At 38.5% G+C, this 22,950-nt stretch overlaps 2 protein-coding genes across 18 annotated transcripts; both read left to right on the top strand.

Moving 5' to 3' along the window:
* The first annotated feature begins 1,973 nt into the window (after positions 1-1,973).
* LOC103990569 (probable LRR receptor-like serine/threonine-protein kinase At2g24230) lies at positions 1,974-19,018 on the top strand. Of its 17 annotated transcripts, none has more exons than XM_065159841.1 (9): positions 1,974-2,907; positions 2,983-3,054; positions 5,612-5,666; positions 5,934-6,022; positions 13,016-13,077; positions 14,308-14,411; positions 14,830-14,899; positions 15,054-15,338; positions 15,866-19,018. In XM_065159841.1, exon 9 carries the CDS (start codon positions 16,171-16,173, stop codon positions 18,733-18,735), a length of 2,565 nt encoding a protein of 854 aa, XP_065015913.1. In that variant the 5' UTR covers positions 1,974-2,907; positions 2,983-3,054; positions 5,612-5,666; positions 5,934-6,022; positions 13,016-13,077; positions 14,308-14,411; positions 14,830-14,899; positions 15,054-15,338; positions 15,866-16,170; the 3' UTR covers positions 18,736-19,018. The 17 variants fall into 17 exon arrangements, with proteins under 17 accessions (XP_065015913.1, XP_065015916.1, XP_065015915.1 ...); XM_065159844.1 differs by lacking the exon at positions 5,934-6,022 and adding an exon at positions 9,748-9,933; XM_065159843.1 differs by lacking the exons at positions 2,983-3,054; positions 5,934-6,022 and adding an exon at positions 9,748-9,933 and having other exon boundaries at positions 1,974-2,939.
* Positions 18,700-22,859, top strand: LOC135643179 (chorismate mutase 2, cytosolic-like). Its single transcript, XM_065159855.1, has 7 exons — positions 18,700-18,835; positions 20,026-20,244; positions 20,348-20,570; positions 21,837-21,923; positions 21,996-22,139; positions 22,226-22,318; positions 22,425-22,859. Exons 1-7 carry the CDS (start codon positions 18,822-18,824, stop codon positions 22,659-22,661), a joined length of 1,017 nt encoding a protein of 338 aa, XP_065015927.1. The 5' UTR covers positions 18,700-18,821; the 3' UTR covers positions 22,662-22,859.
* The last annotated feature ends 91 nt before the right edge of the window (positions 22,860-22,950 follow it).

Genomic DNA, 22,950 nt, shown 5'->3' on the forward strand with positions numbered 1-22,950 from the left:
AAGAGTTGGTCACCAAATTGGTTACTATGATTATTAACTCTTTCATGAGCTATTGTCCTTCTAGCAAAAAAGCAAATGAAGATTTGTTTAGATTTATTAATTTAAATTTTAAAATGAAATTATTATATACAAGTTGTATTTTATTTTATTTTTGGGGTGGTGGAGCAAAGCCATCTACCTTAATAATGGTCACTTTCATGATTATTTATAAAAAAAAAGTTCCAAAATTTAGGGATGGCTGTCTGAGTCTCTTTCTATCTTTTGGAATCTTAAATCTTTGGTGAAAGCTATAGGTGAACAACAAATGGATAATTCCAACAATTATAATTACTCTACACAAAAATAGAATCCAACAACAAGTCCCAACTGTTTTGGATCACTCATATTAATGTGTTTTTCTATCATCCAACTAACAACAAAACAATATTATTAGAATCTTCATGGAGGAAATAAATCAGCATGCTAGCCTTAGTCTCAAGTGGAATAAATATTGTACATACATTATTTGTTTAACTTTGAAGATAAAGTTGTTCTTGAGGTTTGCTAGCATTTGTTTTAATAGCTGGTATTACTGAGGCTGACTGATATGCCATCAATGTCTAAAATTGAAGATTGTTTTGGCTGTATGGCCACTTGAGAGACAAAATTTATGACAGAAAAAAAGGTGCAAATAATGGTTAGGTTAGGTTTCAGCTGAACTTGCAAAAGGTTCTACAAGTGTTATGTTGATAAGCACTGAAAACCTAATTGTGGTTGAACAAAGAAAGGGACCAACATAATGATTAACATAATAACAGTCAGTTAGGTTACAATAATATCATGCCATGGTGGTTTTCTTGTTTGTGTATAAAACATGGATTTTTAACTCAAACATAAATATATATTATTTGTAAGACAACTTTATAAGACATTAAGTATGCAATCAATAGTTCAGTACTAATAATAATAATAATAATAATAATAATAATAATAATAATAATAATAATAATAATAATAATTAGTCTTGTTGTTTGAACTCAACTCGTCTTACGGTCTTCGATCATTACTTATTTTTTTGATCTTAAGTCATTGTACTTATGTGAGTTTTTTGCACTTAGTCTTACAAAGTATGAGTTTGTTGGTCGTTTGTTCGATCATATATTTCATTATTATAGTTATATAGTTTACTATATTTTAATATTTATATCTTATTTAAAAAAACAAAACCATCCATATTTTCATGGAATTATTGATAATTTTATTTTTATTTAAACCTTCTATTCTTGATAATAGTTATGAGTAGAATACATTTATATAAATAAAAATAAATAGATATTCTCGATAATTTTCTCGGTCGAAATCTCATATAATTTTTAAAAGTAATTTTTGCCCATATTTGAAGTTTCGAAAGAACGTCTCCATTACCAAAAGTCAGCACACACAAACACAAAGTCAATGTCGAACCGAAGGAACAAATCGAATTGTGGGACCCACGTCGCCTCCTAATTAGTCTTACTGGGGTCCGGGAAAGAGCGGTAACAAATAATAATAAGCGACCGGCAATTCGTACCTGTAATCCGCACAGTGACGCAGTCCCATCCGCTCATCACGGCACCGGCATTAGCGGGGCCCATCGACACCCCTTCTTCCCCCTGATCGACACGTACGTCCCCTAATCCACAGCCTCTTTTATTTTTATTTTTATTTAATTTAATTTAGTTTAATTTTATAGACAATAAATGAAGAAGGTTAGATTTAACTTCAGAATCTTATTAAAAAAATCATCAAAATTTTTACTAATTAAATTAATTGACACCTTCTAAAACTAGAATATATAGGATAACTAAATATATTATTATTATTATTATTATTAGTATTATTATCAGACTAGATAAATATGACATGTCATCATCAAATTAAAACCCTTTGTTACTGTATCCCACAACTCCCAACCCTCCTATTTACTCAAATTACATCTTCGGTTCTTTTGGTATCCGATAGCTTACCTCAAGACCGGAAGGAGAGAGAGTGAGAGAGAACTTCCTCCCCCAAACCCTATATTTTGCAGGCAGATGAGAGAGAGAGAGGAGGAGGGATGGGGATCTCGAGGAGGAGGAGGAGGAGGAGGAGATTTCATGCGAGGGGGGTTGACAGAAGAGAGTGAGCACACAGCGGGGGAAAATGGCATGCGACGGTGCTGTTTCCGTTGCGTGCTCACTTCTCTTCCTGTCAGCCTTTTGTTGTTCCTTCCTTTTTTGAGCCATGCCTGGAGATGCGATCCCGTTCCCCTTCCGTGCTTATCCGTCGCCGATCTCCTCTCGGGAGCTTCGTCTCGATCCGTGCTTCGCTTCGCTTTGCTGTGCTGTCGGTCTTATCTTATCTGCCTGTCCGCCCGTCGGATTTCTCCGGGCGAAGAGAGACCGATGCTTGATGTCGTTAAATCTCTTGGCGTTGCGTGCCTAAATGGCTTCTTTTCTTAATTATTTGCCTTTGTTCAAGAAATTGTTGGTCAGATTTTTCGGATAATTAAGGAAATTGTGCAGGAGGAAGCGTGACTTTTGAGAAGGCAGGTGGGTTGGAGGGAGGGGACTGTCCGTCTCTGCGTGGGTTGGATTCGAGCGAGAGAGAGAGAGAGAGAGAGAGAGGAGAGTACACTAGGCCTCTCATTCAACAGAGTGTGCGGCCTTGACGGGAGCCACTGTTTGACACGTCCTGCCCTTCTTTCTCTTCTGTCTTCTTTGTTGTTTGCTTGCCCTTTTTTTCTCCCTCTTCCTTGTCTCTTCTTTTTTTTTTTTTGCCTGTTTTGGACAGGATTTGGAGTATTTCGGAAAGGAAGATGGGATGAAGCTGTAGGGATTTATGGAGGGAAGGTGATCTCGAAGTTCATCTCTACCGTCTTCCACGGTTGCTTCACCACGTCGGAGAAAGGTTCAGTCTTGATGACACGCCATGAGTTCCCAGTATGTCTTCTTCTTCCTTCTAACTCTTTGCCCCCTTTCTTAGACCATTACCTCGCCGCACTCATCGGTCGTTGCTTTGCTGAGTTGAAGAAAGATTCATTACACGCCATGATCTGTAAGCGATGTTTCCCTGTTATGACAACCTTAGAGCATAAAGATTCCATCCTTTCCGACAGAACTGTCTCTTATTTCGGATAATGGCGCACTAGAGTTTTCTTTCTTTCTTTCTTTTCTTCTTGATGAGTAGTCGATGCTTGGTTTGGGAAGTGTTGCTCATGTTCACCATCTTCGACTTTGTTTCTCCACATGCCTTTGTTGGGCCGATGGAATGGGAAGATAAGCGGTGTTTCTTGGCATTCCCATATCTGGCATGTTGTAGGTGCTTTTGATCTTTTGTCGTTGAATCCCAGTTTGACGGTGGCATCATCGCTGCACCAGCTTACTCCACGAAGGTGTCGCTTTTGACTGGAAATAATCTGTGGTCGATATTTTTCGTTTTCTTGGCTGTCGTTCTCCCTTCTGCCCACCACTCTCTCTCTCCTTCAGGAAGGCTGTTACCACAAAACATCATTGTGCTTAGTGTTTTCTCTGTCCCCACAAGTTTTTTTCTTTATGTTTTTGTTTTGGAATATCACCTTTGCCTGTGGTCTACAATTCCTCGTGGTAGGTTGACTGATTCTTTTGAAACAATGGAAGAAGATGACTTTTCTACTGCTTTCTTCACTTTGGTGGTAGGACTTCTGGCTAGACATTCTTCTCTTCTTCTCTTGTTGCTTCAGTTTGTTATACCACTTAAGATGGTTTATTGTTAGTCCGATGAATCAGATTATGATAATATGAATTTTTTTACAGATTACAACATAAGATTCATCATGAAATGGTGCAGTTCTTGGACCTTGTGCATTATAGGTGAAGAAGCTAAATTTAGAATCTTGAAGTATGTGTTTATTGGATCAGGGTTTTAGGTTCGAGATATGATCGTTAAAGCAAATTATTCAACTGGATTTGTCTTGATTGGATGCTTTAGCAGCAAGCAATTTCCAAGTGGAAGAGAAATGTAATAGGAATTGTTCGAATATAACAGGACCTGCCTGACCGTACAAAGATGGATCTTATTAAACTCTTGGTTGCAACCCAGAAATATAGAGTTGGTATCTATAAATTCCATGCCTATGACATGGAACATATACCTCTGAAGGAGTTTTAGAATCTTAAGGTATGCACGATGGAAAGCAATGTTATGAGAAGAACCATGGAGCTCGTCCTCTTTTTACCATAATCTTTTCTTGATGGCATGACAAATGGAAAACAATGTTCTAGCTTGGATAGGTTAGTGTACTAATACACACTTATATCCCTTGTTTATGTCTGTAACCATAAAACAAAGAGGCATATATAAGGTGAATTCAAGGCCAAACATTCATATGCTCTCATCAACTTTAACAATTGAACCTTCTCTTCTTTTAGATATCCGGATTACCTTGCTTGGATGCCATTATTGGTAGCTGGGATGCACCTCATCATGATGATTTGGATATTGTGAGTGGATAATTGCTATCCATAGGTGCAGCTATGGTAGATAAAATCTAACATGTCTTGAGACAGTCCATCCCATGAAAATTGATGTTCATGTTGTCATTTATCAAAATGAACCTGCAGTGGACCACTTGGTGCATCCAACCTCCATCTCAATATTTCTTTAGTCGGGCTATGCTTATCATGAAGCCAATAAGGTGCCACATGATTGTGCCTTTGATTCTAAATCCTTCCATGAAAGAAATCTTCTTTGTCACAGGACTTAACATAATGGAGGTCATAGTGCCAATGTTGCACTTAAGAATTAAGAATACAAGCCATAGTTTTCATACTTTTATGGGTTAATTAAATTGATCTTTTTGTACCATCGAGCTTTGCTTATTTCAATATCCTAATTAAACTAAGAGCAGTAATATAATTTTATTTGTTTGAGATGAAGTTTCTTTTAGGTCCTCATCTTATCTGTCCTCACACTATTAATCTTATTTGACATACCTCATTTGACCCGGCCATCTGTAGGTGTGTTCTGGACTATCCTATATTAAACTGTTTTCCCTCATCATATATTTTTCTTTTCAAGTTACCCTCAGAATGATCTCATCTTTTGTAGCATCATTGGTTATGATCTGTTTTGGATCATGTCTTTGATAGTTTAGCTTGTTTCCGGTAAGGGGGTGATTCTCTTTTGTTCAATGTGAGTCACTGTTTACCTGAGGTGAAGTCTAAGCCATAAGACAGTTAAAATGACTTGATATTGGTTCAATTTGATTACTTTGAAGATATAATCCCCTATTCCATTGTCTAGTTTCGCTTTTTCCCATCCTACAACATCCAGATGATTGTTGATGTTAACAGTGGTAGAGTCAGGCATACTATGCTTAAATGAGTTTAAAAGCACTATTGTACCTTAAATTAAAGGATATTAAGTCCAAGGTTATGGCTCTACCAAAATGTGAGGCCTATGGATCACTGTGAATGATTAAATGGCTAGTAGAATTACTATGACAGCATCATTGTTATTACCATCTACGGGTTCACTAGCATGATATTTAGACTTACTTTATATGCACAAAGTCAGATTTTTGACATATATACATCAGCTTTCTTCTGCTGTACTAATGGAATATAATTTCCAGTGAATGGTGGTGACGTTAAACGAAGACTAAACAGAAGCACATCCAGCGACCACAGGTAATTACATTTGGTTACTGTCAGACAAACTTAGCATTTGGTTATTTCAATTACAATGATCTATTATCTTCTTGACAATGTTTGCTGAACAAACATTTTCTTTTGAGAAAAGGAGACCAGACAAACTAAATTTCATATGTTAATGTTAGGAACTAGATGACAAATCCAATTGGGGATCATGGGTGTATGATAGTCCTTGAGCTTGGGATCAGACTTATTGACATGATTGTTTTAGTTTTCAGTTAATAATTTTCTTGGGTGTTGTAGAGAAAAGTGCTTCTATGGACAGATTGGTTCCATGTTTGTGCACATCCCAAATGATTCCTGAGGAAACCACCAAGTAGGAGCCTACATGAGTAAGTCACCTATAATTCATGATTTTCACATGGAGATCTATTACTCGTAATGAAGGTGATGGTTTGTTTTTCTTTTTGCCAATATTCATAGTTTTGTCCTTTGGAAGATATAGTTTATGCCAACAGTTATGATCAACTTTGTATGTCTGCGTGGATTATCTAAAGGAGTCCCCACTCTTTGTTATATTGATGCAAGGTTAGACCCAAGGATTTTTTTTATCATATGACATGTGCACATGTTGACTTGTAGATTTTTGTTGATATTAGGTTTTGAGAGATAGAAAATTTGATGTGAAACAAGAGAAAGAAAAAGAAGGGTGAGAAATAGAAGTGAAATATGAGAGAATAAAATAAAGCTCTCTTTTCTAGAGATGACTAAGAGCTAGTAGCTCAAAGATACAAAATTTGATATGGTTTCAAACTAGAATATCATATCAACCTTCCTCTCCTCTCCTTTTATAGATAGTTTGTATAGTGTATCACTCAACCACACAGTTAATAAATTATAATTTTCTAAAAATCAAGCATAAATTGTAATACATAATTAAGTTTTAATAGTCTTTACAAGGTACAAATCATTTTCTTAAAATTTGATGAGTTTGAACTTGAGAATTTATTATGTTAGAATTTGGGAGAATTCAATGCTCATTATGCACTACGTCATCCTCCCTAGGTGAGAAAGAATTTTTCTAATCATTTTTTAATGATAAATTGATAAGTCTTGATTTTGAATGCAGTGTAAGTGTGAACATTGGGAGGAAGTTTAAGCATTGCCATTATCATTGATTCTCTTGAGAACTTTGCAAGGGGTTAATTTTCTTTTTTTTGAGTCTATTGTAAATTCTTGTTAAAAAATATTCTTTTTTTCAAATAGACCCAAACAAGATCTCCTCCTTCAAAGATCTTCACATGATGATGCTTATTGGCCTTTTTTTGTTGTTGTTGTAAACTTGGTTGCTAGCTTTAAGCTTCTTTCTGATTTCTTCATGAATTTTTGTTATGGTAATAGCTAAACCCTCTCTTTTGACTTAATAAAGGTGATTCAGGTATTTTAGTAAGGTCTAGATAGCAGATAAAATATGATACTAAACAATCACCAGTGACCAATTGATGGTAGAATGATTAATCATAGTGTTATAAGCAAATTCAACGTGAGGTAGCATAATATTTCATTGTTTTGGCCTTTTGCAACGAAGCATCATAGTAGATTACTCAATCTATCTTTCTACAAAGCATTGAGAATTGGTAAAAGTGTTTATGCAGCAAGGTTCTCAAAATGATTACTCAATCTATCTTTCTACAAAGCATAGTAGATTACATATAGCTTTTTTTTTCTTTTAAGGTTGATAGGAATAAGGTTCGTCGTACCGTGGTACACCACCTAGTACGAGCGGTATGTAGTGGTCCGATAGGGGATTGATATGCGGATCATCCTATATCGAGCGTTACATGTTACATGACCCCGTATTGAGCGATATGGGGTCCATATCGATAATGGTTCGATTTTGACCATTATTGATTAAAGGTTGAGATTATCTTATTTCAAACAGTCCTTCTCCCTCTTTTAACTTATTTTAACATATAGCAAAGCTCATCATATTTACAACCGTCGTATTATGGAGAATCTTACGGCCAACAACATTGTGGGGATAGTTGGTCACTCTTCTTCGAGTAGTAGTATGATGATCAATCTTATGATATGGAGTGGTAGATCAATGATGAAAATAGAACTTCTAATATTCTCTATTCTTCGCACTAATACATGCGACAATCATCTCATAATCTTCTCGGACACATGTGATTCATGATGATTAAACTACAACCATCATGACATTGTTGTACTAATGGCATACAATGTATCAATATACTTTGTTGTGGGATCAATTTTAAGATTGGGTCTTGAAAGTTGTTGAATCTTGGAAGTAGTTTTTCACAAGGTATGCAATACTGTACCGTACCGGTGTTTCGAGGTTGGCTCGGTATGGTACGGTACCGTCATACCGAACGGTACACCAGGACTTACCGAGCGATTTCCTCTTACTGCAGCACTGTACCGAACGGTAGCACTGTAGCACGGTCGCACAGTCCGTCCGGTAACGGACAATCTGCATACCGGTATGCAATCGGACCGGTACGTACCGCTCGTACCGGGCGGTACCATTCGAAATTGCATACCATGGTTTTTCATTTATCCCTTGGTTTAATACAAATTTGATGACAACATCTTCTAAGAATAATTTTGGAGAAAAATTATGTGCCAATAAGAATATCAAATATATCCTCGTGGAATAGGGAATCTATACTTGATGGTGATTTGGTTGATAGCTAGACTATCAACGCACATTGGCTAAGTTTCATCCTTCTTTGGAGTTAATAGAACCATAATGATGCATAGGCTCAAAATTTTCTAGGTAGGCACTAGGAAATTCTTCAAAGCTAATGTCTTTGAATTTTGGCTACATGTGTTATTTAGCAACTAACATAAATGCAACTTCATTTTCTCTTTTAAACTTATTTAAGGTGAGGAAGTTATTTTCCTATCTTTCGGTTAAAGGTCTGGGAGCAAACTCCTCTTTCCATAGCAAAAGCACAATTCTAACTTTATTTAATTTAAAAGTATAGGTGTTCTTTCTATTGGATAACACACCTATTATGTTCCCATGGTCTTCCCAAGAATATACGGCTCATATCCACTAGTACTACATCACACCACCCATTATCTTTTTGTTTTTGCCTATTGAAAAGGAAAATAAGCATAATTTACTAACTCGTACCTCATTGCTTTTTTTGAATTATGCAATCTGATATGGTTTTGGATGTGGTTCTATTTTTTGCTTGAGCTTGTCTATCATATCTCGAGACAATATTTTCACAACTGCCACCATTAATAACAAAATAATTGCCTTGAGACTTGTAGCATGTCTTAAATATTATTTCATTTTTATTCTTCATTAGAATTATCTCTTGAGTAGCAAACGCTCTATGAATTATCATACATTCATTTTCTTCGGGTGCAATTTCTTTAGAAGCCTCCTCGAGGTCTTCATCATATTTTGGTTCTCTAAGATCTTTAAGTTGTTCATTGGCATTTTCTTTTTTTTTTTGGCAAAGTTGATGTGTGCATCAGCTTATCTATTTGGGCACTCTAATACCCAACTTATTTGCATATGAAGTAAGTAGGAATGTGACTAGTGCGAATAAATTGTCCTCCACAGCTGGTAGGAGTTAGCTTAGATGCATTTTTTTTTATGATTTTGCTAGTTTTTGATCCACTAGCATTATAACAAGTTTTGTTTCAACTTTTAGTGCTAATTGATAAGTATCATATAACCTCCGATTGTTACATCTTCACTACATTCCAAATTGTAGGCTGCCAACATATATTATAATGAGTTGTTTTTTCATCTTATAATCTTATTCAAACCATCAATTTGTAGAATTCTTTAGTGTAGTCGATGATGGTTTTGCTAGCTTGTTATAGATTGCTAAATTGTAAAAAAAAAGTTTGAACATAATGAAATGGAAGAAAATTCTCATGGAGAAGAGATATCATCTTTGTCCAAGATAAAAATCTTGATCTTTCCTTTCTGAAGATGCATATTTTGCACCTTATCCTATCAGATTAAAGAATAATATCGAAGTCTTGTAGTAATTCATTTTACTTATGGTCTTTTTGTACTCAAAGAATTTCTTAACGACACTAAGCTAATAAAAAAACTTTTCAGATTGAAGTTGACCATGGAACTCCGATAAGTAAATCTTAATGTTGTCATTTGCACGAAGAAACCTCTCCATGGATGAGTCTCCTAGAACTTCTCTAGATGGAAAATGATTCATGTCTTTGAATTTATCATTGTATAACCATAGCTTGAGTCTCTAGGCCATGGATATCTTGACGCTCAAGGTGCATGGTAAGCTCAACTTATCTTCGTAGTGCTTCAATTTATGCATCCCTTTTATCTCTATTTGGTTGCATCATTCCTTCACCATGTTACCCTTGTCTTTTCCGATTGTCATAAGAAGAATGAATTCCATTGGCAATGGAAGACTTTGACACCAAATAATGTGAATTAAGAGGAAGAAAAGATAAGGGGATGAGAAAAAGAAGTGAAATATGAGAGAATAAAAGAGAACTCTGTATTTTTAAGAGATGACTAAGATTAGTAGTTCAAAGATACAAAAGTTTGATATGATTTCAAATACTAAATACCCTACTAATTTTCCTCTCCTCCCCTTTTATATGGTTTGTGCATTAAATCATTCAGCCACCTAGTTAATTGATCATAATTTTCTAAAAGTCAAGTACAAATTATAATACATCAATAATTCTTGATGCTTTGTACTTGGTGATTGAGAGCTTTAATAGTTTTTGCAAGATACAAACCATCTTCTTTAAATCAATAACTTGAGAATTTATTATGTTGAAATTTAGGAGAATTAAATACTCATCATGCACTGCATCATCCCATAATCCAGGCATTTGATAAACTTGGAGCGAGTATTAACAACTCAAATCTTTCCCATGTAAATTGTAGTAAAACTGCTTTAAGCAAACATGAACTTCTTTACTAAACAATGAATTCAAATCAATGCAACTGTAGAGATGTTATATAAATGCTTCAGATCCAGACATCATATGCAACTTTCTTTTGTCATCAGTTATTGGAGTTTCATTTGAATTACTCAAATTATTTATTCTTTCATGTGACATCCACTTCTACTATTGAGCAATATTGGTTTAAATTATTCTATTGAATTTGCTGTTATGATTTAACTTGTGTCTGGCACGGCTTATATTGATTAATTTCATTGGTCTCAATACCTTTCACTGGCTGTGGTTGAAAATGGCCAGTTTTGATTGTATGAGCCTATATTAATTAGAGAGCTATGGATCTTGGTATTCACATCCCAATTTGTTTTTCTTTCAGACAAATCCTATTTTTAATCACTTATGACTCTCCTGGTTTTAAGTTTATTTCTTCATTGTTCTCCAGTATTCTTAACTTTTATGTCAATATGTATCACCGATTAACCTATACAATAATTCTCTGTAGTCTTTTGCAATTCTAGTTTGATGATATTTTTAATGCATATTGCATTATCAATTTCGACAGAAGGGTTAAGTTGCTTGTTTCAATTCTTAATTCTGTAGTCGGAATTTCATGACAAAATTTATTAATCCATAATCTTAGTTTCTGAAGACATAGCAACTGTGTGTACATGATTATTAACCAATACTGTCGCCTAGTATGTTAAATCTCTTCTCTTGTGTTTTTCTTTTCCAAAATTTATGAATGTCGATAAATATTTGGGACTTCAATTGTGAGTTTGATGTCAAAAGTGTCACAAATGATATAAATTATAAATATAAAAATTTTAGCAGTCAAACAAATTCCTTGTTTCATCTGCCCTGGTTCTGCACTCTATGCATCAGCAGATCTCCAAAGTACCCAAGAAAAATCTCAGCACCCTATAATGGTTTTTTGGCATTCCATAAAGGTTTTAGGTGTCAAATTCATACTGATTAAGAGCGTGACATTATCATAACAATTTTATACTGCAATCATCAGAGGTGGAATTAATACTGGTCATATTCACTCCTAAAATATTAAACGAAACCAAGTATTATTCTACATAGAGAGACCAGTCTGTTCTACCCTTGTGAAGATTGAGAAGTTCACATGGCTCTTGGTGTAGATCCACCTTTGCTGGCCAGGTTTTATGTTCATGCAATTGAAATGGCTGGTGATGCAGAGCTTGTGATTCCATCCTTGCTTTATATAAACTTGCATTTGAAGAAAGGTGATTTGTAGTCTGATTGTTCAAGTTGCACAGCTATCAGATCGATGAAATAGGAATTCATTTTCACTGTATATTATTAATTTATCGTCAACCTTGCATTATGTAATGGTCACATAAAAGGTTTCAATTTTTCTTGCACTCTAGATGGCATCACAAGTCTCCATCTGTCAACCTTCCATATACTAATATGACAGAATCAGGAAGGAGAAGTACCTATTGTCTAGAATCAAGAATTAAGGAATTATTTTCAACAAGACATTGGAGACTTTTTCTTCTGTAGGTTTAGATCTAGCCATTACCCAAGTCCAACCGAGTTAAAATAGAATTATCTAAGTTCTGGCACTGAGACCCAAAATAAATCCTGTTTCAATAAAATTTGTGGTGTAACTTTTAACTATCATGTCTGGATCAATGCTAGAATCCATGTATGAACATTCTAATGTAGTGATGTTAAAATATTATTCACTAATATAATTGAGCAACGGTACCTCTGAACTTATTTGGCTAGCCAACCCATCTATTGTTTAAGCATCATCCACCGAAGTTCTAATATGTGCCCAATTGGCAGAACGCATAATCATTCCGGATAATCCTTCTTTTTGTTTGAACATCTGTTTTGTCAGCTATCACCTGCCATTTTCTAATATGAAAATTATTTATTTACAGTGATTAGGGTTCTCGGATGCTTAGTTCATTGCAATACTATCCCATACATTTAGGGCTTTACCATACTGTATTAGTTAAGGTGCCTGCACATTTTGTATGCAAACTTTCATGCTTGCTGTAGGTATTTACCATGCTAGTGATTTCAGGGACAGTATCGAGGTATTTAACATACACTTGTCAGTCTATTATAATTCATTTGGTTCAATTTCTGGTGCCTTTCTGTCAGTATGAATGGTATATTGGGATGTCCTCAGTAGAAAAATATTATGCTAATTGCATGTTATTATATCACTGGAAATTTTGTGATACGGAAGCTACATCAAGTGCTTGGCATGAGTACAGCATTTTAATTTTAGAAAAGTTTTACCTGTTGTCTAAATCTCTAATTTGTACTTTTTCATTATATGGCTATTGTGTTTCTCTGTGTATGTACATGCAAAGCCTGAGGACTTTCAAATTCTGAAGTGCTTATACCAACTACTGTGTGCTTTCCTATATGAGTTACCTAACTTTTGTTCTTTGTAGGATTGAGTTCTCCACCGGGTCATGCAGGATATGAGAAAGGCATCAAGGGAGTAAACTTACAGGTTTGTCTGGAAACTTGATCCTCTCAGTTAACACTGACCGTTTATCCTTTACATGCTGTATGCTTTCCTATACCAACAACCGACCTTTTGTACTTCGTAGAATTGTGTTCGTCGCTAGGACTTGCCGAACATGTTAAAGTCGTCAAGGAAGTAAATCCTATTGATAGTTAACTTAAAACATAACACTAATATATACTGGCACAGTTATGAAAGCCAAACCTAAAGAACAAGTTGGATGGTTCTTCATGAAGGTTTAGATAGAATGTTAGAACTATGTTATGCTGTAAATAGAAGGAATTACAATGAAAATTAATTCTACAACATATGCGAATTTGTTCATGTATGTTTTAACTATTTTTTTCAATGATCATCATCAAGGAAGCCATTGTTTCCAATTTAGTGGAACCTGAACGGTCATTCAAATACAACTTTCATTCTGTCTCCGATGTTTGCAGGCGTAAAACTGTACATTGACTGACATGAATATCATACACTCTGCCGCCCCTTTTATTCTGTTTCTGGAAAACTATATGTCATCTTTCTAGTTTCGGCATGTAATTAACAACTCAAGGCTGGTTATATCAGAATCATATCATGAGAACAATTCTATTTGTGATTATAAGGATAAAGTCTGACCGATATGTTTCTGTTTTGGCGATTCGTGTTGCAAATCTTGCCACTTGTGATAAAATTAATATTTTGAACCGAGCAACCACCTGATCTTCATAAGTGTAGATAATTTTTTTCCTTGTATTTGAGTTTCCAACGATTCCATATTTGCAAAAAGAATTTGTTCGAGCGTCTTGGTGTCTCTGATTTATCGGCGAACCGCAGAAAACAATGTGAATTAATCATTATATGCTCCAAAACCTGGCCAGTCCGAGATTATGATCAGTTTCATTTCATCAAATTGGATTTAGTTCAGTTTGTTCTGATTAGTTTCACTAGATTGAATTCATCCTCCGTAGATACTGTCATGACTTTGCATTTCTTTGGGATGTTTAAATTTGCCACTTGTGTGTCTATTTTTGTACATTTGTTGTATCTGTCGTAATACGCAAATTGCAAGAAAGAATTGCAACTCAACCAAAATCATATTGTTGTAGCTATTTATCAGAGCAAACTAAATCACACCAATTCTATGTGTCAGTTCACTACCCTGACAAAGTATTTAATTCTTGGTAATGCCAAATTACCTAGTGTTTCTCTTCACTGTATCCTCTTCTTCAGATATAGTGCTGTCAAGTATCAGCTTGAAGAACAAGGGAAGTATCAGAAATCCCAGATATGGAGATAGCGGAATAACAAAATTCTCTTTCTACATGGTTCTGCAGGTAAAGCTCGTTCTGCCAGTATATTGCTCTTATATGTTGCCTTCCTTAGGCTTCCTTTTCCCTTTTATATGCACCTCTTCCCAGCACTCGGTCATCTCATATGTGAATAGTAACATGCGATGCTTCACAAATTTTCCGAGTATTGTAGATTTGACATTGATCCCAAAGAATTCTATTGCCCGATCTTGCTGAATTTATAAAAAGTAGATTTGGAGAAAACTACATTCTACTTTGCTCATGTTTGAATGTAACTTGTAATATCCAACCTTTATTTTTCTCTAAAGCATAATTCTGCGGTTGCATATTACTTGATATGATTATGTTTTGTTATCGGATTAAAATTTATGCTCGAGTTTTTTCTTTCAGAATATGGTTTTAAAAATCAGAGAATCACAAACATAACATGTTCCATTTACAGATTGTCAAATTTTTCTCCGGTTGGTGGCTTGGAACTTTTGAATTCACAATCTAGCATGGATGGAAACATGGTTTGTTGGCTGATTGATTCCTTTTGGTCTATCCCCACCGAAATGGTGTTGATCTTTAGCTTCTTCCTCCCCCACTTTCTTTTTAGGATTTGCATCTGTTGTCAGTGTTCTTTGGCTGCTGCAGTAACTATACATTGATTTTGAATTGTTGCAGCAGCGGACGGTAGAGATGTCAACTGCTCTATCGACGAGAATACCGATCGCACAGCCATCAACTCTGGTCCTCAAAGTGTCGTGTGTGAGAAGAAGGCCAAGCTCAGGCTGCGCAAGCACGGAGGTACGTACGTTTGGGTTGTCGGTGGCGTCGGGCTCAGAACTTTTATGGTGCGTTTGATGTTTGCGAAGCGGGCGGCGGAGCGGTGGAAGCTACGTTTCGGTGCTCACGAGGGCGGGAAACACTGTTTGCTGTTTGGCTTTCGTACACCTTAGTACAACTCCGGTACGCCCCTTTCACTCACCTCCTTGTGGTTGGGTCTCGCTCCACAGGAAGATATCAACACATCACCATTCAACACCCTGTGTTCTTGCTGAATGCATTTGATGTTCATGTAGCAGGTAGGATTGTAGTGTTTGTATGATTGTGTGTTGGTGCTGCTTGCAAGGATTACTTCACTTCTGGTATTTGTGTGGATCATGGATCGGTTGTAATAACGCAACCGGTAGACTTGGATTGTCTTGGTTCTATTACATTGCCAAGTAATTAGAATCCAACGACGGCACTGTTTGGATTTGGGTATCTCAGATTTCCCCCAAACACATGCTTTGAGCTTCTAACTTGACTGTTTGGTGTTTGTGCCTCAAAATACCAACTGCAGTAATAGTTTCCGACTCGAACACCTTTGGTTTCACTTCCCTTGATTTATTACCCATCTCTTGCTTATAATTGCTGATCCGTCTCTCTCTCTCTATCTCTCTTCTCTCATGTGATAGAAAGACAGAGGTATCACTTGTCGTGCTCTTTCGCAGGACAAAAGGCTGCAGCTGCGCCCGTGTTGTCCTTGTCGTCTTTGCATAAGCCTCCATGTCGAGACAACCATGAGCTCCCACGCTCTGCCCAAAAGAACAAAAAAGCTCCATTTTTTCCGAGCTCAGAGGTGCCAGCGGAGGCTTGGGACCTCGAGGTGCTTCAAAGATGGAGTTTCTTTGATGTCTAAAGGTTGCCACTTCATCGTCCTAAGAAGGTGTGCCTCCTTTTGAGTTAGCGGAGAGAGTTTGGAGGCAAGGAGGAAGGAAGAGGAAAAGCCAAATTCTTCTCTCAGCCTTTCCCGCCGATGGGCACCGGCGTCTTTGCCTTCTCCTTGATCATTTCTCTGCTGCTGAGGCGCTTGGCCTCGCAGCATCCGAACAACACGGATGCCTTCTTCGTCTCTGATTTCTTCCGGAAGATGAAGGTGGCGCCTTCCTCTGCCGAAGGCAGTTCTTCCCGAGTCTGTTCATGGCGAGGCGTCTCCTGCGACGGCCAGGAGAGGGTCGTCAGCTTGGTGGCTTCCGGCTTCGGCTTCTCCGGTCCTATCCCTGAATCCACCATCGGTCAGCTCAGCGAGCTCCGGGTCTTGGATCTCAGCCACAACAACATCACCGGGCTGTCTTTGGACTTCGCGGAACCGGGTAGCTCGCTCAGGAGCCTCAACCTCTCCTGGAACAAGATCACGGGGCCGCTTCCGAGCAACCTCGGCAACTTCAAGCTCATGGAAAGCCTCGACCTCTCGCACAACTGGTTCACCCGCGAGATCCCGTCGCAGGTGGGCTCGCTGTCGAGCTTGGTGGTCCTCAATCTCAGCAGAAACTTATTGGAGGCGAGCATTCCCGTTGCGATTCTTGGATGCACCTCTCTGGTCGCGATCGATCTTTCTCACAATCGATTAAGCGGGAGTTTGCCTGGTGGATTTGGTGTTGCCTTCAAAAACCTAAGCACACTGGATCTTTCCGAAAACGAGATCAGTGGGAAGATGCCGGATTTATCCGGGTTGGATTCGATCACCTATCTCAATCTTTCGGGCAATCTTTTGCAAGAACTGGCCCTCGGGGTGTTCCGGGATCCACTGCAGGTGATGGACCTGAGCCGCAACCAGTTTCATGGCCTCATCTCTCAGGTACATCACAGCTCCGTCTCCAGTTGGTCTTCTCTGGTTTATCTTGACATGTCGATGAACGAACTCACCGGGTACTTCTTCCCTGGTCTGGAGGACTTGAGTTCACTAAGGCATCTTAATCTCGCATTTAACAAGTTCTCTAGCCAGGAGTTTCATCTCCTAGAAATGCCATCTTCCCTGGAGTTCCTGAACTTGTCGAAAGCCAATCTCACCGGCCAAATTCCGCCTCGGATCTCTCGGTTGCTTAACATGAAGGTATTGGACCTTTCCCGGAATCATATTACCGGCAACATACCTGAGCTAAGCACCAAGAACCTGCAAGGGATAGATCTTTCGGTGAACAATCTCACAGGCGAAATCCCAAAGTCCTTGCAGCAGAAGCTACCCGTGATGGAAAATTTCAACTTCTCCTACAACAACCTTACTTATTGTGGTATGAAATTTTCACCTGAAACACTGGAATCGTCATTCATCGGGTCACAGAGTGACTGCCCCATTGCAGTTAACCCGGATGGTATTGGATCTGTGGATAACAAACACAAGGATCTCAAGTTAGGATTGGCTTTGGCTTTGTCACTGTTCTTTTTGTTAGCAGGGTTGATCAGCCTCGCCCTGGCTCTTCGAAAGAGGACGCCATCCTGGACAGTCAAGCAACCGTCATACCGGGAGGAACAGAACATTTCTGGCCCCTTCTACTTTCAGACGGATTCGACAACTTGGGTTGCCGACGTCAAGCTTGCTACCTCTGTCTCTGTTGTCATCTTCGAGAAGCCGTTACTGAACTTTACCTTTGCTGACCTCTTGAGTGCGACATCCCATTTTGACAAAGGAACCTTGTTGGCTGAAGGAAGGTATGGACCTGTCTACCGAGGATTTCTACCTGGAGGCATTCATGTAGCCATGAAGGTTTTGGTTCATGGATCAATGGTGACAGATCAGGAAGCTGCGAAAGAGCTCGAGCGACTTGGTCAGATCAAACACCCCAATTTAGTGTCCTTAACCGGTTACTGTTTGGCTGGGGATCAAAGGATTGCTATATATGATTACATGGAGAACGGAAACCTACAGAATCTACTCCATGATTTACCACTGGGCCTGCAATCGACCGAAGATTGGACCAGTGATACATGGGAACAAGATAATGCTGGCATACAGAGTATTACCACTGAAGGAATGACAACTTGGAGATTCAGACACAAAATTGCAATAGGCGCAGCAAGGGCATTGGCATTTCTTCATCATGGATGTTTCCCTCCAATAGTTCACAGAGATGTGAAGGCAAGTAGCATTTATATTGATTCGGCGATGGAGTCTAGGTTAGCTGACTTTGGATTATCAAGTATAGTGGGGAATATCATGGAGGGTGATATGTCGCGAGGATCACCAGGTTACACTCCTCCGGAATTCTCTGAGTTAGAAAACACGTTGGCAACTACAAAAACCGATGTTTATGGATTTGGGGTTGTGCTGTTCGAGCTTATTACAGGGAAGAAACCGATTGGAGATGAATACTCCGAAGACAAGGAGATTACTTTGGTCCATTGGGCAAGGGATCTGGTGAGGAGAAATGAGTACTCGAGATTGATTGATCCAAAGATTTGTGAAACAGGACCAGAGAAACAAATGGAGGAAGCACTAAGAATTGCTTATCTATGTACAGCCGACTTGCCACCAAAGAGGCCATCCATGCACCAGATTGTTGGTCTCCTCAAGGATATCGAACCTGTCACTATTATGCATTGAATCGAATAATTCAGTTCAGGTGTATACTGGTCTTGAGCTAATTCTTGGCCAATATGGTTCACAGTACATCATGACAACGTAGTACGATGGAAATGCTCAGGTCATATTCTCTTAACTTCTTATAACTTGGTTTCTCTCTAAAACCATAAAATTAGCTTCTGTGCCTGGTTTCAAAATTTGTAGCAGAGCAACTTGCAGAGTTGCTGTATTATCCTTTGTATCTTTTGTCAATGAAACACTGCTGTTTTAATGTCAAGTGTGAGCTGCTGACTATTAATCTTGACATGGTTAGGTTGCAATGCTGATAGCTTTTGTTCAATAAATGTTCCTTATCGGCACACAAGGTGTCGACACTTGTCATGAATTAATAATATAAAAGATGTTTCAAGACCTTGATCAGCATACTTTAAACATCCTATGCAGTGTTATAGTTGCAAATTATATGTTGTCTTTCCACACAACAGCTTGTATACTGTTTTCTCTGTGATTCAGCAGTCAATGCAGAACTGCTCTTGATTGGTATGACCTCATCATTTCTAAGGAGCAGATTGGTTACTTACCTTTTCCTTCTCTCTCTTTGTCGTTAGCGATGCAAATGCATCGTATCTCATTTTCCTTTTCATCTTTCAAAGCTGATGAGATGCCTCACCGCTCAACCTCATTTCTACCTCATTTTTCTCCTTGTTGTCGACAAGATCGACTACCTCATTTTTCTCCTTGTTGTCGACAAGACCGACTATTATATCGCTTTCGTCGATCAATACTACAACGGCCACCATGGTGTCATCATCCATCACCATTATTGAAGATATTTTTTTATTCATCGTTTTCATATCATTCATGCATATGCTATATCTTCCGTTAGTGAAATCGATGATAGTCAGATAAATAAAGTTAAATATTTTATTTTTATAATTATAAGAATTTCAATATAAATATTTTAATATAAGAATCGAGATATTGTTTAACTACAGAAGATTAATTAGTTTTCACTTTTGTTAATTAGTGATTGGACTAAAAAAAAGACTTATTATTTTATTTTCCTCGGATTCTCTATGTGTGAAGACAAATGATTTGTTTTTACCGATCATTTGCTGTTTTCACTTGTGACAAATTTGTTGTTATTACCCAAATACCTTCTCCTGTCACAGAGATCGAGCTTTCAAATTATTCCACATATTAATACAACATTATAGCTTTAGAATTTGAGTGCACATTATAATATGTCCCGTATGATTGAGTTGGTTTATATGCTATGCTACGCGCGTAATAACGATCTAATGATTTCAGGTGGAAGAGCCATACGAAACTTACCCGCGTCCCAACCGGTCTCCGTATACCCGTGAGGCGATTGAAAGAACCCCACCGGCGGGTCCCGCACGAAGGTCACAAAAGAGAAGGATCGAGTGCTTGCTTCCCGCAATCGCAGCATCTCTCGCCTTCGCTTCCACTCCGACTCCCACGGCACGCGCTAATGACTTCCACGGAACACTCCACCGCCGCCACCAGGTCTCCCCACTTTCTCTCAAAAGACGACATTTTTTTCTCGCTCCGCCGCCTCCTCTTCTCCCTTTCTTCTTCTTTACTCTCTGCGCTCCTTCCTCCGTTGCAGCGAGATGGACGAGGAGAAGGAGGCGCCACCGCCGCAGGATTTGACGCTGGGATGGGTGAGGGACGCGCTGATTCGGCAGGAGGACTCCATCGTCTTCGCCCTCATCGAGAGGGCCAGGTTCCCCTACAACGCCCCCGCGTACGACCCGTCCTTGCTCCCCCAACAGGGGGGCCGCTCCCTCGTCGAGGCTTTCGCCAGAGGGGCGGAGGTTCTTCAGGCAAAGGTCCCGTCTTTGCTCTCTTTTCTCATTCTTTTGGCCGCCCACTTCACGATTTGCTGTAGAATCGCATGCACATAGGTCATGTGCTCGCCAACGAGAGCGTCTCGACTATCGAATCAAAGAAGAGATCACGATACATATACCATAAGAAAGAATTTTAGTGGTAATAATTGTTCCATTTCTGAAGTCACTTGATCTTCTATTTAGTGTCAATTTCTTACCATTCAAGGGATCCTTTGTCATTTGACCAGATCCTGTGTAGCTCCTTCCACGCTTATGGGGGGTTAACCTGGATTCGAAGCATCTTGTAGTCTACATATGGTCAAGGACGATTTGAGGCTTGTGGGCTTTGGTGCCAACCATGAGTCCCTTCTAGAATAGAAGAAGTTGGTCCTTGAATTTGGTTCTCGTCCATGGAAATTTGCTCATTAGTATGAGAAATTTGTCACTATTAGAATCTAATGAAAAGATCTAACCTCTTGATTTGGGTGCTTTCTTTAGGAGGAATTGGTCTTGTTTAGTCCTTGAATTTGGGCATCCTCTTTTGGGGAAATTTATCAGTTAGAGAATCGGATCCTTGAATTTTAGGCATATTCTTAAGGAGAAATCGATAGGATGATTTGGTCCCTGTTGGAAGCGAACTTTGATCTCGTGATTGTGGGAGAATTGAGTTGTTTAGAGAAACATGCCATTTGGCTTTGGTTGTTTAGAAGAACAAGCTATCCAAACTTTTTATCTGTTGTTGCACGGGTGATTGCAGAGCAATGCTAGAAAGAAAGATAGGGGCTCATACTTCTCTTCATGGTTCTTAAGCATTTGGACTACAACTAGATAATAATTATTCTTTTTCCTACCAAATATCTTGTTCTTTATGTATAAATTAGTGAAACATCCACCCCTCTGATACTTTGAAATGTCATCCGAAACCCATTATTTTGGCCTTTTCGATGATCCCTTTACGGTTCATCATGAGGTCTATCTTTTTCCCTGCATTACGGTCTACATTAATGAACTGTAATTGGATGGCCAAAGTTTCTTGACTGCAAGAACAAACTAAGTTAGATTACTGCATCAACTGTATTCAGTGTGCTAGTTTGTTCTTGCAGTCAAGAAATTTTGGTAATCCAAATACAGTTTAGTTTTTGCATCGAATGATCCAAGTAGACAGTCCAACATACTAATCCTAATCTAATTGGTGAAACTTCATCTTTGTTTCTCACAGTTACTAAGAATTTGTATTAGCTAAAATGACACTTAAATGTGTCACAGTTCGGTCGATATCAAAACCCAGAAGAGGTATCTTTCTTCCCAGATGATCTTCCTCCACCATCAGGGATTCCTTACAACTTCCCAGAGGTGAGCATCAAACTTTGAGTCTCACATTTTAGGATGTCTGTTCTACTCGTGCTCAGGATGATCCAATTGTAGGTCTTCCATCCAGCATCTGCATCTGTTACTGCAAATAATGCCATCTGGAACATGTATTTTAATGATTTGCTCCCGCTATTCACTGTCGAAGGAGATGATGGCAACTACACATCGACAGCGGCAGCAGATCTTGTGTGTTTGCAGGTGAAAATCAATTTTTGTTTGTGCCCGTTGTCACTGTGAACAATATACATCTGACGAGCACTCAGCAGAATATTTTGTCTGTCCAGGCCCTCTCCCGAAGAATCCACTATGGCAAGTATGTTGCGGAGGTGAAGTTTAGAGATGCTCCACAAGATTATATGACAGCAATTTGTGCGAAGGTATCGGTTGCTTTTCACTGATACAGCTGGTTCTACCTTCTGTTGGCTGTTCGAAGAGAAAAGCACTTAGAATTACGAAGTTGCTTCTTCTTTGCTGCTTGTGCAGGATAGGGATGCTTTGATGAAGTTGTTAACGTTTGAGGCTGTCGAAGAGATGGTCAAAAGAAGGGTGCTGAAGAAAGCCATGGTGTTCGGGCAAACCGTAACCTTGGAGGACAAAACTTTCGATGATGAAACCAAGTACAAGGTGGATCCTGCGGTCGTTGCTCGTCTCTATGATGAGTGGGTTATACCCTTGACCAAGGACATCGAAGTGGAGTACCTTCTCCGACGTCTTGATTGATAGTTTTTGCATCCAATTTCTTCTTCGAGTGGTGTGTTTGCTGTTTTCGTTGTTTCAAATACAGAATAAAGGAGCCTCTTGTGATGCAACTGATTCCTCCGGCTCTTGAATTCCTGAATTCATCTGTTTTCTTCCTCTGTTTTATCATGTGATGAACTTGAAATTTATGTAACTGAGATATGGATGTGGTTTAGGCGATTGGACTCTGTGAGTTCTGTATGTTGACAGCCTGAAATGAGTTGTAAGTGTATGCTTTACAGCCTGAGATGTAGCGGATCGCCACAGATTG

This window comes from Musa acuminata, chromosome BXJ3-7, assembly GCF_036884655.1.
Source record: "Musa acuminata AAA Group cultivar baxijiao chromosome BXJ3-7, Cavendish_Baxijiao_AAA, whole genome shotgun sequence".
NCBI lineage: Eukaryota > Viridiplantae > Streptophyta > Magnoliopsida > Zingiberales > Musaceae > Musa > Musa acuminata.

Bases quoted from the DNA above. Each gene is read 5' to 3' on its own strand.
- LOC103990569 (XM_065159843.1), top strand. From the start codon at position 16,171: ATGGGCACCGGCGTCTTTGCCTTCTCCTTGATCATTTCTCTGCTGCTG.
- LOC135643179 (XM_065159855.1), top strand. The intron at 20,245-20,347 runs GTCTCCCCACTT...CCTCCGTTGCAG, and splicing joins CACTCCACCGCCGCCACCAG to CGAGATGGACGAGGAGAAGG. The intron at 21,924-21,995 runs GTGAGCATCAAA...ATCCAATTGTAG, and splicing joins TTCCTTACAACTTCCCAGAG to GTCTTCCATCCAGCATCTGC.